Here is a 23890-nt window from a genome sequence, read left to right on the forward strand (position 1 = left end):
TCAGTGATCAGAGAAGGGCGAGAAGATCAAATTAGCTTTGTGTCGATGTTGAGATACAGATGATTTTTTTTTTCGTCTATCACAATCTCCTTGAAAGGAAAAAAATATTTCAATAGTTGGTGACTAAACTATGGAAAATAAAAATATTATATTTTTACTATAAATAGTGGCTAGACTCAAAAAGTAAACCTAAATTGGATATAGATAATCGTTATTATTTATTTTACACCGCTGAAATGTTTTAGTTCTTCCATGCGAGCCATTTTTGGGGAAAGCCGAATGCGCTTTTCACCTGATTTGTTATTTATCCAATTAGTCTAGAAATTTGAATTACAAAACTTGAGTAGGAAATCTCAATTGAGTTTTAAATCTCATCAGACTGAAACGGCTCGGTCATAAAATCAGAGACGCGACTACCAGTTCTAAACAACATTATATGCGCGCTTGAAATATTTCATATGATCTCTGCAGCAGGCTGACCAAACAATGTCATAAATCCAGTACCTGCTTTAAATGCCCATGTTTTACGCGTGCTACGTACAATAGTTACGTCAAAAAAACATTTAATTGGCCCTCGTCAGTTTAAGAATATTACGAAGATTTTGCAAAATTTTTTCCACCGGTTTTTGATCATTTTTCTAGAAATCTTCTATACGAATCGAAAAAAATTCCATTTCAGGACGATTTGAGTCGGTGTATGGGGTATTTACCCGGACACAAAAGAATATGCAAATTAGGTGTGGACTTGATTATAGTAGAGGAGCACGTGGTGGCTTTTAACGAACCACATGCTATCGTAGGATGCGCTTTTGTTGTTCAAACTCACATCTTGTAGCCGCTTTATTGCTCAGTTCTTTGATACCAAAGAAGAAAAAAGAACGTTTTAAAATTTATTTCTTGTTTATGTAAGAATAAAGTGCACAACAAAGAATGTAAAATGCACTATAGCTTCTATAGACTCTGACAATTAAGCTAATGATCTGGAGCTACGAATGATGTACCCATGAAAGTCTTGACTTTAATCGGATCGGGTTTAATAGGTTTTGTAATAAACTCATGTCTTACTCTGTCGCAAAGCAACAGGTTTACCCGCTTGAAGAATCGCGCTATAGCGACGAGAACAATGCCCTCGACAACCAATCAAAATCAAGATGATTTTGTAAGACGACCTGTCAGCCAATCGGGTGGTTCCTTTCACTCTTCCTGCGGGTGGATCATAGCAAGCATTGGTGACCATATATTTTGCATCAAAAATTAATTTCTTTACATTTTGCCATCATAAAGGAATCTTTTGTCGTCTTGTTGACAAATCCTGCTATTCTGGTCCTGTCGCTTTGGAGAACGTTTCAAACTAAAACTGGCTCTTCGTCTATGGTGTTGAAGTCTTCTCAAAAGATCGAGTAAAAAAAAATCGCACCCATGAGGAACGTTCTTCCGGAAATCAGTTAAAGGGTAAACTAATTGTTTTAAAGGGAACTCAGCACGTCGAACGTTCGTCGGGCGTTTAAAAGGCCAGCTTGTTGAAGGAACTTTAAAAGCACAATTCAAAACTTCGGTGAAAGAAAACAACAACAAAACCGATTCTAAAAAAAACTTTTTCCTTCCAGCATTCTGTAAAAAAGATATATTGCCATGAGGCACGAGGAAGAAAATATAACTATGGCAATCACGTCTTCTTCGCCACTTGCCACTGTAGTTGCAGTATTTTGCTTTATGACGATTGGAATCAATTTTGTCGTCTGCTACCAGATTTACCGTCGTCGGAGCCTCCGTTCCTCGTGTACCGGACTTATCGTGGCAAATCTAGCGGTAGTGGACATTTTGGTATCCCTCAAAGATCTTCCTCTTCTTGTTTCTGTCAGTATGACAGGACGGTGGTATTTTGAGGAACATTGGTGTCGTTCTTATGGTTTAACGAATGTCATCTACATCATTGTATCTGTCTCGACCCTCGTGACAATTAGTACAGAACAGTACTTTACAGCGACTAACTCCGGGAAACAAGGGAACTCAAACCGCCCAGCTCTTCTCGGGTACATCATTGCTCACACCACTATGTCCTACTCACTCTCTCTCTTGTGGAGTAAATACGTGTTTATTACTCGCAAAGCGTTCTGCCAAGTGGACTGGCCTCCTTCTGGTTTAACGTTCACACTAATTGCCTCTGTTATTTTCCTCATGCCAGTGTCATTCCTTGTGTACAACCTTTTCAATCAAGGCAACGACGAAATCCAAGAGGAAAAGTCCAAGCAACAACTCCTCGAGCAGTCAAAAGACGACAGTGATGATGATGGAGAGGCTGACTATTCTCAAATCCGACTCCAGTTCGCAGTTGGCCTTTTCTTAATAAGTTGGTGCCCGTACGTCTTGGAAAGCTTTTTTTCAATCTCTGACGACGTACCGAACTTGGTGGGTCTGTCCTGTGCTTTCATTCCTATCTTCACGACTACCCTCATTCCATTCTGGTACTTGAAATGGAGAAGGCAAATGGAAAGAATCGCACAACCAAAAGCATTCATCCTGCAATGCTGAAAGCTAAAAAACTATATAATTATATAACAATATCAAAGTTATATAAAAATCAATAAAAAATCAAATCTGTAAGAGATTTCTAGCTTTTAGTGAAATCTCGCCAAAATATATGATCAAATTCAAAATATCTTCCGCAATTATAGAAAGAAATGTAACGTTGTATGTAAACTATAACGTCAAATATGATAAATAATTTCTTTTTTAGTGAACATCGGTTTTTCCGATTATTAAGTGATTAAGTGTGCAAAATTGAGGGCAATTGTAAACTAAAAAGAAGCTAGTATTTATTTTTTCGGCTAAAATTGTAAAAACCACAATTATTGTAAAGTAAAATTCGCCATTATAGTGTTTTCAGTCGGGAACGAAATAACGTTTATACAAAAGAATATTTTAAGATTTTATAAATATGAATTAATAACTTTTAAATATTTGATTCAGAGAATTTATTTGTTAAACTGAATTCAGTAACACAAGATGAAATAAAAAATCAAGAAAAAGTCACACAGTTTACTCATTTCAAATTGACTAGAGAAGTAAAGGCGTATATATTTTATTATAATGATGACTACGGGCAAAGACAAGGTATTTTATCAGTTTATTAGTTTTGTTTCTTTTAACACAATCTTTTGACAGATTTTTAGCTATTTTTTTGATGGAAATAATTTGCCCTATTTCTCTATGACGTCACATCAAAACAATCTATTGTTTAAACGCAAAGGATCATGGTCGTCGGAGGGGGTCAAATCAACGCAAATTCACCGAAAATTGTTCTAAAACCCGTATCAATCCACGAAGAGAAGTAGAATAGCCAGCAAACGCTCAGAATATTTTTTAGTACATATCAGATGTAACTGTTCTAGTCGCTAGGAGCAAATTTTGTTGAATTTTCTATTGGATTTGGCGACTCTATCCCCCACATAAACAAGCAGTGATGTCATAATGAAATAGGGCAATTGTTTTAGATATACTTATTTCAATAAAGTTAGTCACCAAAAACCTAGAAAGCTGTGATCGCTGAGAATCATGGGGAAATGTTTTATATTCAACAAGTAAAGCTTTTGACACAAACTGCAGAGGTTGAGGATGCTCAGAGGAGGTAAGACTGTAACTGGTGGAAGATCTCAAGTCCATCATCAGTTATCAAGCGGTTGAAACATGTAAAATGTATCTACCTATAATCCTTGTCGGCCTCAGCTTTGTAGCTTTTCAGGTGACTAGCTTTATTGAAATAAGTGTATACCAACAACGTTATAACAAAAATGTCATCCTGTACCTAATAGTGATAATTCAATTCCTATCTTTTTTATGACAACGTTTCTGCAAAAGATGAAAATAAATCATAAAATAACATAATTGAAAATAACAGCGTGGTTCCACTTAAGTCATCGAGAAGTTGATTTTTGCGGTGAGTGAAAAAGTGCCACCAAGAGAAATATTCTGCCATGCGAAGTCACTCTTTTGAGTGTTCTCGATAATCTGTTATTTTAGAGATGTAAAGCATGTTTCATAAAGCTATTTGTTCTCCGTTTAAAAAAATTCTAATTAGAAAAGGTCATACATTGTAATCAGCGGCATCCCCCAATTATCACTGCTATCTAATTTGGAAGAAAACAGGCGCAGAGAAGGTGGAAAAGAAAAAGAGGGGAAGAAAAGGAGAAAAAGAGAAGAAGGGAGAGAAAAAGAAAGAAAGAAAGGGAGTGAGAGAGAAAGAAAGAAAGAAAGAAAGAAAGAGAGAGAGAGAGAGAGAGAGAGAGAGAGAGAGAGAGAGAGAAAAGAAAGAAAGAAAGAAAGAAAGAAAGAAAGAGAGAGAGAAGGAAAGCAAAAACGAGCAGCAGAAAGCAGACACCCTTCCTAGACTGAGCACATACTTAGTGTTAAAACCTACTTGTTTACTGTCTGCTAACCTATCCAAAAATAGTTCCCTTCACAGTTCCCTGCGCCATCTTGAAAGGCAGCCGTGCTTTTGCGTTGAAGCTTGCAATGATAGAGACATGCTAATAATAGTCCAATGTGTTAAAAAAAGGTCTCTGTCATTGCAAGGTCACCTTTCGCGGTTCAACGCAAAGGCACGGCTACCTTTCAAGATGGCGCAGGGAACCGTGAAAGGACTATTCTGCTCTCCTCGTGGCCCATGCACTTGAACATCCATTAGCCACAACATCCTTGAAGATATGTGCGCTATTCCTAATCAAATGAAATCCAGAAGTTGAGTTAAAATTATTCAATATTTATCCCTAGGCAGTTATTTTCAGCTATCATAGTGCAAAATAATCGTTTGATGGTCACCCTGTGGTAGCCCATGACACTTTGCCATCGTAGTAAATATTCTACTTCCGATTCTTCGATCAATCGGTCGATGTACGTTTCAGTAAACTACAACGAACTGTCGTCCTTTTGATCCAAGATTTCACGCTTTGGATGGCAAACTTTGACGCTATCATAGACGAAAACATTGAGACTGAGGATGTCTCTCGCGTTTCGGAAGATTATGTTCCAGTTCAGAAAGAATCAGTCGTTGTACGAGGGATAGGACATATGACAATGTGAGTTTTTGTTTACGAGTTAACTTTCTCTTCAACCCACGATCCTTTCCGTTCTTGGACACGAAATTATTATCATCCGCAGTTCGTTTCATTTCTCAATAAACTTTTAATTCTTCTGTTCCGAAGATTCGGTTTAAACAGCAAGTTTGACCCGACTTTTCCTCAAGGACTTCACGCCAAGGTAAAATACGTATACGAGTGTCGTTCAACGCATGGTAGACATTTCGTGTTCTTTATAACGTTTTGTTTATGTAGGAAGAACAATGTTTTACGCTGTATAATATCCTACTTATCTCTTTTAGCTAAATAAATACCTTCTCGATTAAAGAATGATAATTTGTTTGGCTTTTAACTAAAACATAGCACCTAACTTGGAACTTGAACTACAGCACTTCTAGAAGCTTTTTAGTCAAGAAAAAAAAACCTTGTTCTTGAACAAATATTCCGCAAGGAAATGCTAACGTCTAACTTACTTCTAAACTACTAATTAATACCTCCTGTTTGCTTTCATTTTGACAAGATTCAAGTTATTTTCGAGTTAAAGGAACTAGTAAAAAAATGTCAACATTATTTAGGAAGTCATTTTGAACTTGCAATTTGCTTTCTAAATTTTTTTGTAAGCTTTCAGGAGTCATGATCTCTGTAATTTAATATTATACGGGCTAAGAATTTTTGAATAATCTTCTAATTTTGAAATTTAAAATGTTTACTAGAATTGATAATAACGCAAGGCATTATTTATAATATTTGTTATTTTAGTTCGCTCCTACTATGTATAACACTCTATGTTTAAACGAAAGCTATAAATCTTATGATTGCAATATGTTTCTGGGGGACATGTCGTAAAAATAGAATGGTTTCCCTAAGGGTTTCTGATACTCCATGTTCAAAAAATTGTATGAGAAACAATAACACAAAAAACATGAATTATGCATTTTTTCACAACAATAAAGGAATATATACTTTTTGTGCCAATATTAACATAATAAATTAAATTTATGTTAAAGCGTTGGTTACCTAAGGGGAACAAATATTTGTTTTTTGAGAGTGAATTCTTGGTCTTATAAGATTATGCAAGAAGTTCCACTATTTTTGTAGTAGCTAGCAAGATTTCAGTGTGTTTTCATAGGGCTTAGACACTTTGTAAGAACAATATTACCATAAATAGTTAAAAGGACTTTGCTTGTGTGTGTGTGTGTGTGTGTGTGTGTGTCTTCAAAAGGCATAATCATAATCATTCCCATGCATATATAGAGGTTTTGCACAATCACATGATGGCAGCAATGACAGGAGGCAGAAACAATTGAATCTGGTCTGATCTTATTTACATAAGAAATAATTCAGTTTCCCAGGAGAGGACTCTATTGTTGTGCCTCCTGTCATGGCTGCCAGCTATATATTGTTCAAGAACTGGTATTTTAAATTATTTTACTTTTGTCAATGCACATGCTTAAAACATCACTGAGTTGAATGACATGTAACCTCATCTAAATCCCTCATTTGTTGATCTTGTATTATCTAATGTTATCTTTGCCAGGTTGCTCCAGAGGAATTCAAGGCCACCATAGATAGAGTCAACAGAGTATTGAGTAAAGCTATGCCAATAAATATACGATGGATGTTATGTGGATGTATATGTTGCTGTTGTACATTAGGCATGTCCATGTGGCCTGTAGTTTGCTTAAATAAAAGGGTACGAAACAATAGAGCATTTTCACTCACGTGAGAAGGCAGCCATATTGGTGAACCAAACAATAGAAACTTTCTGGATAGTTTTTGCATAAAAATAGAGTTCTAATCCCAGAGGATAGAAAATGTATTGTTTCTGGTACTCCAACTTGGCCGCTGTGATGTCATGTGAAAACGATCTGTAGCCTGCAAATAATTTATAATATGTATAATATATAGATTAATAAAGTTCGGAATAATGTTTTTTTTCAGATTATATGTCATTACCTTCTGAATAAATTCTTTAAGCTGAACCTTGTTAACCAGACTGACCTGTGCAGTTACGTTAAAATTGTCAAGCATTAGTTTCTATTTAAAGTGCCTCTGACCCCTAACTCAATGTTTTCAGCATTGATTCTACATGAAGTTAAAAGTTAAATAGTAAAATATTTTTATATGATTTGAGTGATGCATCTTGGAGGTATCAAGGTTTATACTTCCAGTATGCTGATGAGTGTGATATCGTAGTAGGCATTATTGAATATACGAAAATTTACTGGGGTAGTAAAATATCCTGTATAAAACATAATTATCTTACTCAGGGTTTATAGAAAAGTTATTGCAAATTTGTTTCCTCATAGTAATCAGTGTTTTGATTTTAAAATGATGACAAATAAACCCAAATGCCTACTATGACATCACACTCATTAGCATACTGGAAGTATAAACCTTGATATCTCCAAGATGCATCACTCAAATCATATAAAAATATTTTACTATTCAACTTTTAACTTCATGTAGAATCAATGTTGAAAACTTTGAGTAAGGGGTCAGAGGCACTTTAATGAAGAAATAGTGCTCAAGGGTCTGAAATTTTAAAAAAAACTACTTCTGAGTACATACTAATTTGTCAGTCCAGATTCTAATAATTGTTTTATAGTGTAAAAATATTTGATGACTAAGATGATTCAGTTCATTTTATTCTTACAGCTGTATTTGCCTTCTTTATTTGACTTGGTATTGGAACCTGTTTCGTGACCTTTAGAATATGCAATAATGTGATCACAAAGCCACTCTTTTTGTATTAATTATTTATAAACACCTAATAGGTCATTAGTAATGACTGAATTCTTTTTATATTTCTAGACAAAACATTCATTAAACAAGATATTGGATGCAGAAAACTGCCATCTTTACCACAAGGTAATTTATAATTAGGCTATATAGAGCATTAATAATCATTAATGTTAACAATAATTTTAGGAAGCAACAGTGGTTGTCATAGTGATGAAGGTGATCAGCTCTACTTAATAGAAAAGCCAAGGTTTCATATCTGAAATCGTTATCGTTTGTAGGTAGAGTAGCCTGTTGGTTTTCTCCTGTGCTTTGAGGCTTTTTGTCTAGAATTGCTGTCCATGTTATTCATTATTATTAAATGAATGAATGAACCAACGAACGAATTAATGAATGAACAAATAAACGATAAATTAACAAATGGGACAGTGGTTGTACAGAGTAAGTATATGAGAGTATCTACTACTCTTCCCAGTAGACCGAGGTAGTTGTGATTTTTTAATCGCCTTCATAGCGTCTTTTATGTTATCCGCAAGTAGATTTCAAATCGACCACATGATGCCAATGTTGTACCATGAGGACAAGTTTTTTACACCACGTGATTAAAATTTGACTGAATTTTGATCACATGGTGTAAAAAAACTTGTCCTCGTGATACAACATTGGCATAACGTGGTCGATTTGAAATGTACTTGCGGATAACAAAACAGACGCTACGAAGGCGATTAAAAAATCACAACTACCTCGGTCTACTGGGAAGAGTAGAAAGGCAGGGTTGTTCATATTTCGCAAATTCCAATTGAAATTTAGTAGATTTGTACAGAAGTAAGAAAATGTGGGAATCAGTTTGCTTTGGTGAGAGGCATTTGATCTCAAAGCTGCTAAATACACACCCCATGCTTACAAAGAAACTAGATATATTAGGGAAAGGTTGGGGGGAGGGCCTATACAGGACTGATAGCCCCCAGCTTTTTGATCAACTTAGGAATGGTTGATAAACTAAATGTAATCTCAGTCCCCAACTTTTAGCTTTAAGTATACTAGTTTAGTATATTTTCCAATTCCAATCCCTCTCCTCACTTTTAAGGGTGCCCCTCACAGTCCTTGGGTTTCACATGAAAGCTTACATATATTGCTTTTTTCAGCTTGGTCTTCACTGGCATCTAAATAAACAAAAGTGCAGTTCAAGTAATATGAAAGAATATGTAAGTAAACATCATCCAGTTGCGCTGCTTCAATGTAAGAGATAATAGAGTCAAAATTAGATTTAGTACCAGGCGTTTCAGAAGAGATCACTCTTCCTTTATTCAGTGGCAATATGAGGACCAAACAAGTCAAGCATTTTAAAGCATTAACCTATTTCACTCCAGCCTGCTCTCAGTCTGACCTCTAGCTCAGCTGGTAGAGCATCGATAGTACAATTCCAAAGGTTGTGGGTTCAATTTCCAGCAAGGTCGGAAATTAATTTTTCCGAATTTAATTCCAAGGGTCTTTTGCCCAGAATAACCTTGTTCCCAAATACTATAACTTATTTATATTTCTATACCTTCATGTATTTCATAAGTGCTACGCGGTCCAAATATTCTCATTCAAGCATTAACAGTTTGTCATGGCCTTGTAGCCTAATTTTGACTGTGCCATCTGATATCTTTTACATTAACTAAAAGAATAAAAGGTTTCATCACCCTGGTTATTTGCATATAGCTCTAAGCGAATTATTTCTTTATTATGTTGGTAAATGTTTAATATTTATTTTGTTTCATTTTACCAGGTTTTATTAATAGATTTTATACCAATGACAAATATTCTACGGCCTGATTGAAATCTCTTCAACCAGATCTCAAGTTGTTGTCTATATAAAACTATGACAGACATTTGCTTGCAACAATTTTTATACAAGGCTGTGATGTAAGTAGACTATAAGCTAAGGTAGCTATCTAAAAATGTGATTTCACTGATGGAAATCCCTGTACAGCAACTCTTGCTACAGCAGACACCCTTGGGACCTTCACTGGAGGTCCGTAAAAGCAAGCCTTCACAATAATGCAAATGAAATTAATAACGGTCATTTCTTTGTTAGTATTGGTGCTGGAGATTTTTCTCCTGTCTGTAATAGCAAGGTGTCTGCAAAGTGAGAGTTGAATGTATTTTAGAGAGTTGGACTGCCTTATGCAAACCACAGCGGTGACAGTTCAAAAACATAATATTTGTAAATTTAAAACATGTACTTAGGAAGAAAAGTGTGGGCTGTTAATCAGTGACATCCTTCTGCTGTGTAAGGAGAATCAATACCACAAAATTCACCACATATTTCTTTAAACTCCCACTTAAGATCCCTTATGGATCTACAGATAACTATGTTTTTACATTCTTGATTTTTAAGAGTCATTATTTTAAGACCTTATATTTTGGGCTTGATGCTCGTCCATTTCAGACAAGGTATCAACCCATTAGATAATAGAATAGTAATTATTGGAAGATTAATATATGTATCTTAGTATAGGCTCTCTAGTTATCACTGTTTTCATTGTTTTGTGCTGATAAAGACCAAAAAAGTTAACATTGCAACACAGTAATCAGTAGAATAACCCTTGCAGCATGTCAGAATTAAGCTTAACTTGGATGACACGACAAGAGATTTACATTCACATGAGATTAAAATTCTTTTGTTTTGTCCCCTCAATTTGAGCTGCTTTGACGTATCATGCAAGGGGTCTATAGACAACAATCATTTGAACAAATCTTCCCATGTAACTTCACATGGTTCATATACCATAAATTATTGCATTGATGGCATATTATTCTATTGCCTGTTAACCTGTTGCAGCTACAAGTTTGTCTCTATCATTATGTAGCAATGAAGACAGTGGTAACAGTAAACTAAGAAAGAAGGGAGTGATGCAACTCAGAAATCTAAAATCAGAAGACATTACACCCAAGCGGAAAAGATCAATAATTAATTATTAAGGGGAAGTGAAAATAGGTAAATATTTATTGAACCACGAGTCTTTAAGTGGCAAGATAAATATTCACCATGATCACTGAGCCTGAGGTTTGTAATTGTTTTAGTATAATTTTAGACTCGAATATCAGAGAAAATATAAAATTCAGGAGAAAAGAGAATGCTTTAGTATTATTTCTGCTCTGGCAAACTTTGGGAAACCTCATGCTGTAATCACTTTTCCAGCAGTGAATATCGCATCATAATCCCTGGTTGCTCGACCATTCTCAGCGCCCAATACTCTCTATTCAAATCTAAAATTTTACTAAACTCCAGTAATATTTATCTTCTATTTGTTCTTTAAAACTCATTTCAGTTCCATTAAACGGTTAACAAATTATAAAGTCATCTTAGCAAGATTATAAAAAGAAAGTGCTTGTTTGTTTTTGTTTTGAATATTTATTTCTAAATCCTAGGAATGCATGTATCAACATAAAATTAATGCAAAAAATATTGATTAAAATTATAGAAAAGAGTTGATGCATCTGGCACGGAGCCAAGCCACATGTACCATATATGCAACACAAAACAGAGACTGATATCTCTGAGCCTTATAAATTTCATAGCATTAAAAGTTTTAATAGTCATGGTAATAAAAAATTATCACGTGTAATGACCTACAGCAAAAACATAATATACTATTTTGGAACAGCACGGACTACATGCGGAGCACCAATATTACTGTGGCTTTCCATATTCTATGAACTCAGACCTTTCAATGGCTTGTTGTGAATTTTTTTTTTTTTTTCTTTTTTTGCCGCCAGTCAAGAACTTAAAAGGTTACGACTGATTAGTATTTTGAAAAACAAATTTCAGCATGCAGCTTGAATTTACTGAGTTCACAGAATAGAGTGAAGGCATTTAACCCATGAAATAAAAATTATTAGTCAATGTGTAATAGTCAAATATTGACACAAGAGAAAACAATGGAATTAAGGTCTTCTAAGTGTATTAGTCTAATATCTATTTCACAGGTTTAATGACTTCACTCTATTGAAAACCACAGTAACAGTGGTAGTGATGAATGATGTAACATTCAAGTACACCTGTCCTTAGAAAAAATAACCCATGTTCAATATCATATAATGCTCACTAGAAGAAAACCGATAGGACTACTGCCCTGCCCACCCCTCCTCTCTATGATTCCCAACTAGTTAACTGACTAACATAATGAATCAACTTTAGTCATAGCCTCTTGATTGCTCGAATCTGATAATTCTTGGGTGATATTTGGATTTATTTTTATAAGTTTTTAAAGAAAAAATTCAAAGCTAATTTGGTCCTTGTAATTTCAAATAATAAGCTTATTGTTAGTTATATAGTTTGAGTTATGTTTTTCTATTCTTGTTACTAAAAGAAAGGATAATTTGAAATTTACAATATAAACATGTTGGGTCGTTGGGTTATTTTTTTCTTTATAATACACTCTACAAAATAATTACTCGATTCTGAATGGACAAGAGGAGTACAATGCTCCATTTTACAGTTCCATTCAGTGACCACAAATAATAGTCTCTAGCCGAGGCTGGAGTTTCCGTGCATAGCAAAACTACAGTTTATCATGCGCGGTAACTCCAGCCTCGGCTAGGAACTATTATTCGTGGTCACTGAATGGAACTGTTCCATTCATTACAGTTCCATTCAGTGACCATGAATAATAGTCTCTAGCCGAGGCTGGAGTTTCCGTGCATAGCAAAACTACAGTTTATCATGCGCGGTAACTCCAGCCTCGGCTAGGAACTATTATTAGTGGTCACTGAATGGAACTGTAAAATGAAGTATTAAATCCCAGATTGTCATCTGTAGAGTCCCAATTTTTGCTCAATTTTTTTGAGTGTATTATAAACAAAAAATCGCTCTATCTTCTCATACAATTCAGAATTTATAGATATTCATGATGTTTTGAAAGTTCTCAAATTGAACTCGCCTATAAAGGCAAGTCCAATTTTGAAAACTTTCAAAACATCACCTTGTACCTAGAAATTCTGAATTGTACTTGAGATCGTGCGATTTCCTTTACTAATATTATCCTGTACTTCTACAAAGATTTTCCATCTTGTTCTCTAAATTTGACTTACTTTAGATAGTACACTTAACGAAATTACTTGCTTCTGACTGGTGAGAGGAGTACAATTAATTGTTAATTGTACTCTGTAGAAGAACCTAACTATAGACCCCTCTCAGCACGTTGGAATGCAGCTCAATATGGGGGACAAAACAATAGGTTTCAATTCTCAGGAAATTGGAATTATTTTGTTTTGTCCCCCAGATGGAGCTGCTTTGACATCACATGCAAGGGGTCCATTAAGTTGCTATCAAAACCATGTTAAGAACATTATATTTTCAGATTTCTTAATATGTTTTGCTTGGGTTTCAATGTATTTGTAAAAAGCGTAGACTGTAATATATAACTGAGTGTGCCAGCATGTAATTAATTATAACTATAAGCTTTATTTTACAATTATTTGTTTCATTGACTCATTTAAGGAAAGTTGAAAAAAATATTAAATAAATACGTTTTTCATGCAAAAATAAATTGTAATATTGTTGTCTTTTGGAGGTCTGTGGGTTGTATTTTTAAAGCTTTCATAATTCTTAAGTAAAGGAAATAAAAAGAAAAAAGGACAGATGAAAAGAAAAAGAGGGCTCCAGTGGCGGATCCAGGGGGGTCGAAGGGGTCCACGGAACCCCCCTTGAAGGTTTGATCTTTTAGGTAATAGAAATATGTCTTATATAAATTTTGCTTAAAAGTATCTACAAAGATAATGTTGAACACGAAATGATAGATATTTGCTGTTATTTTTAATTTACCTTTAAGTTCCGTTACTAGATAGTAAATTAGGTGATAAGAGCCATTTTTTTGTCAAACATCGACTAAACAAAAGAGAATTATACACAGTTTAAGAAACGGAAATCCCCTTTGAAAAATCCTGGATCCGCCACTGGGCTCCAGTTTTATCAATGATTGTTTTTTCCCTTAGTGAATTGATTACTTGATAAAAAACCTTTTTGGCTCGCATGAACATATTAATTTTTAGCTACACCATGAAAATATTAAAGAGTAATGACTCCCTTGAGTAAGAGTATGATCTTGTCCCCAAGACGTTTTGTGGCAAAAAAAGTCTAGTTCTATTTATGATTATAAATGATATTGTTAGTAACTCACCTTAGTTATTGCTGGTTTTTAAGCTACTAAGGTCTGTAAGGAAAAATTTAAAGGGTCTACACATCCCAAGATGCATTGTATCTCCGATTTTGGCGCCAAATTTAATCAACCACGTGACTCGCTCAAACAAGATGGCGGACAAAACAAGGGTTTCAACACAGAAAAGAAAACGCAAAAATACACCACAAAAAAACATTAATAATAGTGATTCTACTGATTCCGATAAAGAGAAAGAGGCAAAAAAAGGTAAGTATGGTCTCAAAGTCGGCATTGGTGAAAATGTAGAGAGAAAATCTGCAGTGGACGGTGGAAGATTTATATACCGTGTCTTCAAGTTTGAATCTCTGACAGACAAAGTTTACAACTTGCTTGCTTGAACCAAACTTTCCTGTTATGATTACTAATATCATCGAATCCCTTTAAGCAAAAACAGCGCCACAAGACATTAAAGATGAAATGAAAGACAAGTTCAAAATGGAAATGCCCCAAGATTTTTATGATTTTTGGGAATTTTGCAAGACTTTGGACTCAGATAAACCTGAATGTAAGTTAAAATTTATCAGAGCAAGTATTAGATTTAAAGCAAGGGGTTAAAACAAGGGGTGGAGGGGTCAGTCACCAGTTTTTTGATATTTGAATATCCATGAACCACCCCCCTCCCTTACTTTGTGACCAGGTTTTGCATAACAACATAGCTGCAGTAAACAATTTTATACCTGGACCATTCCTGGACCAAATGGGGACATTTGCACACTTTGCATAGCAATTTAAATTTTGATACAATACAAATAAAAACATTACATTTGAAAAGAGTGTACAGAAATTAATAAACTGGAAAGTTTGAAGAGGTTTTGATAAAATGCACTTAAGTTATGGTGACCAAAGTTGGCTTTTTTTACAACGATCGTATCGTGGTAGGCAAGCCTTTTTTAATTTGCATTGAATTGAAATTGAAATTGTGATGCAAGATGTGCAATTTTGCCATTATTAAGTATATATTAACCATTTCATGCAGCTTTAATTCCCTTCACTATAAAATCATTTTTGGAAAACATCATATACTTCAATAGTCAATATTAATGATTACTAATATCTACGTAGGTGCATTGATTGATACACTGGATTTGGATCTGGTTGGTCCATTTGACGTACTGGCAGGCAAGTTCAAGAACATTGAGGAAAGTTCAGTTGTTTCCTATCATTTGCACTGGCGGCATTATTATGACCCCCCTGAATTTCAGACTGTCATAAGAGCATGTAACAGTGATCAAGGCTATCACATTGGATATTTCAGGTTTGTCTAAGAATTTATCAATGCAGTTCCTACTCCATGTAGAGAACATTAGTGCTGAGTCAGAATAATCACCACTTTCCATAAATCAGTTCACTAGTCAAACACAAAGTCCAAAAAAAGTATAAAAAGTTAGCGTTTTGATGTCTTAAACCAATTCTATACGTAAGCGAGTTGGCAAACGCATGATTGATGATTTTATATGTAGCCGAGTTGGCATAGGCAAGTAAGTCCATAGGCGAGTAAGTCCATAGGCAAGTAAGTCCGTAGGGGAGTTGACCTAGAACCATTCAACCAAGACTGCAAGTTTCCTTTGAAACTTGTCTTGAAACTACCTCGCAGCCTCGGTTGTGCTTTGTGTAAACCGACTTATGGAAAGTGGTGAATGTTGAGGTGGCAAATTGCTTGTTTCTTACCACTGTGTTCCAGGTTTTACAGTAAATTCCAGTTGCAACATGTGTGGGGTTTCAGAGTTGATTGGTCCTCTTTCTGAGCAGCAGTAAGGGGGACTCGCGATCGATGCCGTATATTTGCGGGTTTAACCCGCGGAATTCCGAACGCGGGTACAGCAGATTTACGGGATTTCCCGCGGTGTGTCCTTACTGCTGCTGTGTTGGGTACCGCAAACGGAGGTTAAAATATTTGTCGGATATACGATGCATGAATGTAAAAAGTTCGCCAATGACTTCTGTGTGATTTGCCTAAGATTCAAAGTTTAGTAGAGTGTACAGAATCCCATTTTCCCGGCAACCACTTTCGGCTACCTTTTTTTGTGTCCCAAAAGATGCGTATGCGTGTGTCGTTTAAAAGATGTCTTAGAATGTTAAGTATGAGGTTGTTATATTGTTTAGAAGAGTGTATGGATTGTCAGTGCCTCGACAACCATGTTTCGACTACCTTTTTTTGTGTCCCAAAAGATGCCAATCCGTGTCCAAAAAGATGTGCAACCGTGTCCCAAAAGATGTGCAACCGCGTTCCAAAAATATGTGCGATCGTGTTCCCAAGAGATGTGCGATCGTGTTCCCAAAAGATGTGCAACCGTGTCCCCAAAGATGTGCAGCCGTGTCCCAAAAAGATGTGCAACCGTGTCCAAAAAGATGTGCAACCGTGTCCCAAAAGAGGGGCTGCAAACCACCGCCCCTATCGACGCCGTGGTAGTTGTGCCAAAGTCGCCACGTAGCCCGGTAGGCGAATTCCTCGTATTGTCTTTTGCGCTCGGTAGAGACCTTCCAAGATTTCCAAAAGTATTTGTATTGTCCGCTGTTTTCCCAGCATGTATGCAGCTATACCCGTAGCTATGTACAAATACATGCTATATCTGTGGACAAACAGGTATCTACCATATGGATCCATAGTGTTTGTCCATGGAATACCCTATGGATCCATAGGTGTCTAGACACAAAAAACATGTATCCACAGATATATATGGCCACACCCAAGATACTATCCGAAGAGGAGATTGCAGACCTCTTGGAAGACCGAAAGAATGGAATGGGGCTGCAGAAGGTAGCTAGGAAATACGGTATAGGAATACCCAAAATACGCAGGATAGAAAAAGAAAATGGCGTAGAGGTGGCAATACCCGAAAAGCCACCAACCACGGATCTGCAGAAACATTTCCTGGAAGTGCAGGATTCTTTTGCTATTGTCCTCGACAACCTACAGAAAACGAAAGAAGAATTGCTGCTGCGCATAGGCGATCTGGAGAAACAGCTGCCAACCAGCGATTTGGAAAGCCTATCCAGCGAGGCAGAGGATTTGTCCGAAGAAGTAGAGGAGATATCCACGAAAATAGACTGGCAAATAGCTGGGAATGTGCTATTTGCCGTCTTGGGTATTGGAGCGCTTGTTTGGGCCGCCAGACAAGAACCCAAAGTTGTATACAAATATATTCCAGAGCCACCAAAAAAACCAAGCTCTCGAATTCCGGAGATGGAGTAGCCGAAAGATGTCCCAAAAGATGTAGATCCATATTTCTAGGGATGTCGATCCATATTTCTAGGGATGTAGATCCATATTTCTAGGGATGTCGATCCATATTTCTAGGGATGTCGATCCATGTCCCAAAAGATGTAGATCCATATTTCTAGGGATGTCGATAGATGTCTTGGTTTGCGCAAAGAGTTTCAAATCCTGATCTTATTTTTTATGTTGTTTGTTAACAAAACAACAAGAATAATAGGAACCCCTTTTAAAGGAGGTTGCGGGGAACTTAAGGTAGAGGTGAATCGCCGCCCCCTTAATTCACAGCCTAACTCCCCTTTCGGAACACGGATGTACATCTTTTGGGACAGCAATGCACGTCTTTTGGGACACAAAAAAAGGTAGTCGAAACATGGTTGTCGAGGCAGTGACAATCCATGCACTCTTCTAAGAACGTTAAAGATAAGGTTGTTAAATTGTTAAAGATATACACACGTGCTGTTTAAAAGACACTTCAGAATGTTAAAGATAAGGTTGTTAAATTGTTAAAGATATACACACATGCTGTTTAAAAGATGTCTTAGAATGTTAAGTGTATGGTTGTTAAATTGTTAAGTATGTCTGCATGTGCTGTTTAAAAGATGTCTTAGAATGTTAAGTGTATGGTTGTTAAATTGTTAAGGATATGCGTATGAGTCGTTTAAAAGACACTTCAGAATGTTAAAGATAAGGTTGTTAAATTGTTAAGGATGTATGCATGAGTCATTTAAAAGACACTTCAGAATGTTAAGTATAAGGTTGTTAAATTGTTAAGGACATACTACATGAGTCATTTAAAAGACACTTCAGAATGTTAAGTGTATGGTTCTCACATTGTTAAGGACTATTATTTCTTTTTTTCTTAAGAAAATATACCTAAGAATAAGGATATTTTCTTAAGAAAAAAGGAATAATAGTCCTTAACAATTTAACAACCTTATACTTAACATTATGAAGTGTCTTTTAAACAGCATACGCACACATCCTGCGGTTTTGGGGGCGTAATGCAATCGGCTGGTAGTTCACACGTAATACAGTCCATATATTGAAAGGGTGATTAGGAATGCCCTTTAAAATGGGTTCTTATTTTTATTTATTATTATTGAATTCTGCAAGTGCCCTTTAAAAGGGGTTCTTATTTTTATTTATTATTATTAAATATCCTTAATTCATTATTCTTAATAATAATAAATAAAAATAAGAATGGGATTTGAGACTCTTTGCGCAAACCCCATTCTAAAAGGGTCTCAGAATGTTGAGTATAAGGTTGTTATATTGTTAAGGACATACTGCATGAGTCGTTTAAAAGACACTTCAGAATGTTAAGCGTATGGTTGTTAAATTGTTAAAGATATCTCGCATGCTGTTTAAAAGACACTTCAGAATGTTAAGTATGAGGTTGTTAAATTGTTAAAGATATCCGCTGCATGCGTTGTTTAAAAGACACTTCAGAATGTTAAGTATGAGGTTGTTAAATTGTTAAAGATATCTCGCATGCTGTTTAAAAGACACTTCAGAATGTTAAGCGTATGGTTATCATATCGTTAAAGACTATTATCTCTTTTTTTTAAAAAAAGAAATATCCTTATCCTTAGGTACATTTCCTTAAAAGGAGAAATATCCTTATCCTTAGGTATATTTTCTTAAAAGAGAAATGATAGTCTTTAACAATTTAACAACCTTATACTTAACATTCTTAGGTGTCTTTTAAACGACTCATGCAGTATGTCCTTAACAATTTAACAACCTTATACTCAACATTCTGAAGTGTCTTTTAAACGACACATGCAGACATCCTTAACAATTTAACAACCATACGCTTAACATTCTGAAGTGTCTTTTAGAAGTAACATGCAAGACATCCTTAACAACCTTATAGTTAACATTCTAAGGTGTCTTTTAGGTTGTCGAGGCGCGGACAATCCATACACTCTTCTATGGGACACGCAATGCACATCTTTCGGAACACGGATGTACATCTTTTGGGACAGCAATGCACATCTTTTGGAACACAAAAAAAGGTAGCCGGCCGGGAAAATGGGATTCTGTACACTCTAACATCCTAAACAAAGATTTAACCTCATTGTCGACATTCTGAGACACTCTTTGGAATAGTTTCCAGGCATCCTTAACAAAGATTTAACCTTATTGTCGACATTCTACGGGGATATCCGGATCGACACCTTTTGGGACGCGGTTGCGAACACAAAAGGTGTCGAGGCGCGGACAAACGATACACTCTTCTAAGCCTTTTCAGATCCGAATATCAATTCGTAAAGACCTTCCTCCGTCAAATACACGGCATTGGGCTGTGCGTTAAGGGTGTCACGCTGAGTTACACCCTTTAAATAGCACATACTTAACAATTTAACAACCTTATACTTAACATTCTGAGACACTTTTTTAGCACATGCACGTCTTTTGGGACACGCGGCTGCACATCTTTTGGGACGCGGCTGCACATCTCTTGGGACACGCATACACATCTTTTGGATCTGCATCTTTTGGGGACACGCATACGCATCTTTTGGAACACAAAAAAAGGTAGCCGAAAGTGGTTGCCGGGAAAATGGGATTCTGTACACTCTACTAAACTTTGAATCTTAGGCAAATCACACAGAAGTCATTGGCGAACTTTTTACATTCATGCATCGTATATCCGACAAATATTTTAACCTCCGTTTGCGGTACCCAACACAGCAGCAGTAAGGACACACCGCGGGAAATCCCGTAAATCTGCTGTACCCGCGTTCGGAATTCCGCGGGTTAAACCCGCAAATATACGGCATCGATCGCGAGTCCCCCTTACTGCTGCTGCTGCTTTCTGCTCTGAGGGCTTTTGGGCTTTCCAGTTTAACCCCTGGGGGGGGGGATACTACCACCCCAACTTGGGTAGGGGTGTGCCGCCAGGACCTCAAAACCCTGACCCTATCCCAGACCTAAAATTTTGATTTTACATACCCTACCCCAGACTAAAACTAAGAATTGTACACCCTATCCAAGACTAAAAGACGGAAAATACGGTTTTACAATCAATTGCAATCAACATTTACTAACATTTTTATTGTTTTTGTGTTGGCAGAAAGCGTAGCCTATTCGCCAGACAAAAATGACCAAATCGTTAACCCTATCCCAGACTAAAATGACACCCTATCCCAGACAAAATGTCAAAAAATGATACCCTACCCCAGACCCAAAAGCTGAAAAACCATACCCTATAGGGCGGCACATACCCGTATAGCAAATATAGGGGAGTACCCCCCCAGGGTTTAACCTCCATCCTATCAAACCAACCCTAATTGATTCAAACTGCTTAGAGCTGTGCTCCAGGATCATACATTGACTGTATAGTGGCTGCCAGAGGCACCTTTATTGCTTTCAGTTCAAACCCATTGAGCTGTGCCACTGCTGTACTTGCAATTAAGATTGTCAATAAAAGATTTTTAATTTTTTTAAAAATGTTTCAACAAAGTTTTGCAGTTACTTCCTTATTACTGTTGGTCTGCCTCTGGTCAACCACAGGAGGCCCAAAATTGATATTGTCCTTACTGTATTCTTAGAGATGACCCGAAGACTCTACCTGTGTTTGTGGCATCCAATCAAGCTAATGTCGACTGTGAAATGGTCATCATGGGGGAAAATCTTTTCTCAGCAGTAAGGTAAATGGAAATACCTTATAAAGTAATTTAAATTTTGTCTTAAATTATACACATGGGCTTCCTGTGGTTATCCCAGTTTGACAAACACAGAAAATGCCTTGTATTGCATTTTTTGAGGCTTTGAACATACAAAGATTCTAAAATATGGCTGCAAAATCAAAATTGCAGTCAAAATAATACTAAATTGAGCTACACCTCAGATGGGATGACTCATTTAGTATCAACGGCTTGTTTTGATGAATTATTTTGATCTGACAAGCTCTGGGATTAATACATGAAAAGCCCTTGCTTTACAAGGGTAATGCCTAGTAGTAACACTACAGCATCCACAGCTAACAAACATGTGATTCTCATTTCATGATTGAATCTGAATTTGAAAGTGCTGATTATCACTGTCTTTAAAGAATCCTATCTGCAAGCTCAATCTTCTGTCTCTCATCTCGTATGAGACAAAAGATGTCAAGGGGGATTAAGAGTGGCCTTGAAGTAGTGCACTCGCCTTCCACCTTTCTTGGGTCTCTCCATTGTTTCTGCAAAACCTAACAAGCTAAATTCGAATTCAACCTGTGACGGGAGTTGAGAGGTTGTTTCAGGGTTATGTCACTAAAATTTGAAGTTTAAAGTTGTATGTCAAAATATGAGAGACACAAAGTGTTTAAAATCACTAAATAAATCAGAAGTAGAAGGGCAGATAGTTGGAACAATTTTTTGTTGCACAGCATTCATCTGGTCGATGTTCTCAAGAAATGTAAAGTCAAAACAAAACAAAACTCCTTAAAAAAGCTACAGTCTTCACTCACGACCAAAGCCAAGGAGCTCAAATACAACTTATCTCCACTCACTCCCAATATTAAAGCAAGAAACAAGAAATCAAATTCCAAAACATTTCATAAAGCTGGAATGGTTGTTCCTGTGGATGCAACAGAAGTGGGCTATCGACCTTTGACAGTCACTGATGGTAAGTTTAGCTTAATAAATGAATAATATTAGATTATAGAATAATATGAATCGTAATTGTAATTAAAAATATTATAAAGTGCTTGTCTATAATTGTATTGCAAATTTGAAAGTTATTTTTTGGGCCCTTGTTTTCGTTATTTTTTACCCTCGATTTTCTTTGAGCAAATCTTGTTGCTCAAACTGCTTTTCGTTTTGGATCCTGAAGTCGTTTTTTCATACCAGTGACGTCACACCTAAAAGCTCTGGTGGAAGAGTGGAAAATTTAGTCCGGCTGAAGTCTATTTGCGTTTACACTCATAATTGATGGTTTTTACCATTCCCAAGAGAATTGAATAAACAAAAGACACGGCGGCCATGTTGGAGGATATAGCAAAAGAATTCATTGACAGTTCTTTTGTTAAGTTCCTCCAACATGGCCGGCGTGAAAACCATCAATACTAGGTAACATAAGCACTTGGTTGCTACAGCTGTTAAAGTTTGACCCATTATTGATTGTAGGTGAACTGAAAAAAATCCTGAGAAAAATATCTGAAGGAAAAGATGAAAAAGAGCGAGAGAAAGCCTCCGAAGAACTACAAGAAATCATGACTTACGTGCAGTTTGCTAACGATGAATGTGATTATGGAATGGGTCTGGAGTTGGGTCTGGATATCTTCTGTTTTGGCGAGAAAAGATTCAATAACACCATATTACAGCTTATGCCTCTGGCCTATCGTCTGTTAGGACGAGACCTGTTTGCTGAGATCATTGAGATTCACATGGAACACAGAGAAAGAAAGCAGCTGAGTCAAGTGAAAGCCAAGTAGTAGATTAACGTAGGCTTAAAGGTTCAGCGAGTCATAACCCTTTTTTACAGCTAATGAGTGTAGCATAAATGTCTCTTTTGCTAGGACGACCTTTTTATTAAAGAAAAGAATTTATAGTGCAGCGTGTGATCACCCTATTTTACAGGTAATTAGTGGCTTTTCGTCTGTTAGGACGAGGCCTTTTGCTGTATGCTGAGATCACTGTAGACTTGCTCCAAGTCGACCTCTGCGAGATACACAGAGAAGTTTGTCGACTTTTCTAAATTATTTCCCGCCATTTTCGTTCAGCGCGTAGCTCCAACGCGTGCGATCCTGGTTGCCGCATTGCTTTATTCATGCGCGTGAACTAATACAGAGACGAGAAGTCTAAGATCACTGAGACTCACAGGGAACACGAGGAAAGAAAACAACTGAGCTAATAGACCATTTCACAGATCCCGCGGCTCAACCTCAGCCTCGTCAGCGTGTAATATATTCTTTAGAAATTGCCTACAACCTGTGAAATTTTTAAGTGTTTCAATTGTTCGTTGACGTGTAAATTCCTTTTATTACTACGGGCTGTAGTCAAATTCTAAAGAATTATTACTATTGCCTGCTATAGTAGTAGAAATCGGTAAAGCACTTATTAGCCGTAAGATAGAGAGAAACGATGTCGGCAATCATCAGCATGCATGGTCTAAATCCGGACTGCACTACGTTTACAACAAAGAAGAACATGCGTAATAAGTAAATTACGAGCCTTAGATGAACATTACGCATGTTCTTATTTGATATCCGAGCCCATCCCACACGGCGCACTGCCACATCTATCTACGTTTACAACATATGACCAGAGTAACCAAGTTTTTATTTCGTTTCTCAACGGTTTATATATATTTCGCTGTAATAAAAGTTTTTAAATGTGTAGCTGTTAATTTTCGCGCCATTTCGTAGTTGCCTTGGTAACGGGTGTCACATGATTAAGGTAGTATAAAGTACTAAGATTAAACAATATACCTTTTATTACCTAGATTCGTTTCCTGTTTAAAGCAATACTGCTGACAATATAGGCTGTGGGCTCAGTTACCCGACAGACTTTAGTGGCGCAAACTGTCGCTATTTCTTTGATGGAAAAAATTTAAATCTTCGTCTGACTAAAAGATATATTTTGAGCTCTGTCATCAATTAATTTTCATTAAAACTCCTTTTGCCGGGAGGGTTTCTATTTCTGTTGACTTTTAGGCCCCGT

At 36.5% G+C, this 23890-nt stretch overlaps 3 protein-coding genes across 3 annotated transcripts; all 3 read left to right on the forward strand.

Moving 5' to 3' along the window:
- The first annotated feature begins 1273 nt into the window (after positions 1–1273).
- LOC116304294 (rhodopsin, G0-coupled) lies at positions 1274–3033 on the forward strand. Its single transcript, XM_031714002.2, has one exon. It carries the CDS (start codon positions 1633–1635, stop codon positions 2530–2532), a length of 900 nt encoding a protein of 299 aa, XP_031569862.1. The 5' UTR covers positions 1274–1632; the 3' UTR covers positions 2533–3033.
- Positions 3034–4854: 1821 nt separating this feature from the next.
- LOC116304349 (cysteine-rich hydrophobic domain-containing protein 2) lies at positions 4855–13354 on the forward strand. The gene is made up of 6 exons (XM_031714074.2): positions 4855–5075; positions 5202–5256; positions 6613–6768; positions 7890–7946; positions 8963–9022; positions 9589–13354. Exons 1-6 carry the CDS (start codon positions 4951–4953, stop codon positions 9637–9639), a joined length of 504 nt encoding a protein of 167 aa, XP_031569934.1. The 5' UTR covers positions 4855–4950; the 3' UTR covers positions 9640–13354.
- A 761-nt stretch (positions 13355–14115) lies between these two features.
- Positions 14116–23813, forward strand: LOC116304350 (histone PARylation factor 1). The gene is made up of 6 exons (XM_031714075.2): positions 14116–14230; positions 14409–14528; positions 15086–15278; positions 20798–20896; positions 21616–21854; positions 22355–23813. Exons 1-6 carry the CDS (start codon positions 14116–14118, stop codon positions 22660–22662), a joined length of 1074 nt encoding a protein of 357 aa, XP_031569935.2. The 3' UTR covers positions 22663–23813.
- Positions 23814–23890: the final 77 nt, after the last annotated feature.

Source organism: Actinia tenebrosa, unplaced genomic scaffold, assembly GCF_029948245.1.
Source record: "Actinia tenebrosa isolate PJP-AT-01 unplaced genomic scaffold, QUT_ActTen_1.0 PGA_scaffold6__47_contigs__length_16458017, whole genome shotgun sequence".
Taxonomy (NCBI): Eukaryota; Metazoa; Cnidaria; class Anthozoa; order Actiniaria; family Actiniidae; genus Actinia; species Actinia tenebrosa.

Excerpts from the sequence above, each read along its gene's own strand:
- LOC116304350 (XM_031714075.2), top strand. The coding sequence starts at position 14,116 with ATGGCGGACAAAACAAGGGTTTCAACACAGAAAAGAAAACGCAAAAAT. Across the intron at positions 15,279-20,797 it reads TATCACATTGGATATTTCAG|AGATGACCCGAAGACTCTAC; the intron begins GTTTGTCTAAGA and ends CTGTATTCTTAG. Across the intron at positions 21,855-22,354 it reads ACCTTTGACAGTCACTGATG|GTGAACTGAAAAAAATCCTG; the intron begins GTAAGTTTAGCT and ends TATTGATTGTAG.
- LOC116304349 (XM_031714074.2), top strand. The coding sequence starts at position 4,951 with ATGGCAAACTTTGACGCTATCATAGACGAAAACATTGAGACTGAGGAT. Across the intron at positions 6,769-7,889 it reads TAGTTTGCTTAAATAAAAGG|ACAAAACATTCATTAAACAA; the intron begins GTACGAAACAAT and ends TTATATTTCTAG. Across the intron at positions 9,023-9,588 it reads CAAGTAATATGAAAGAATAT|GTTTTATTAATAGATTTTAT; the intron begins GTAAGTAAACAT and ends TCATTTTACCAG.
- LOC116304294 (XM_031714002.2), top strand. The coding sequence starts at position 1,633 with ATGAGGCACGAGGAAGAAAATATAACTATGGCAATCACGTCTTCTTCG.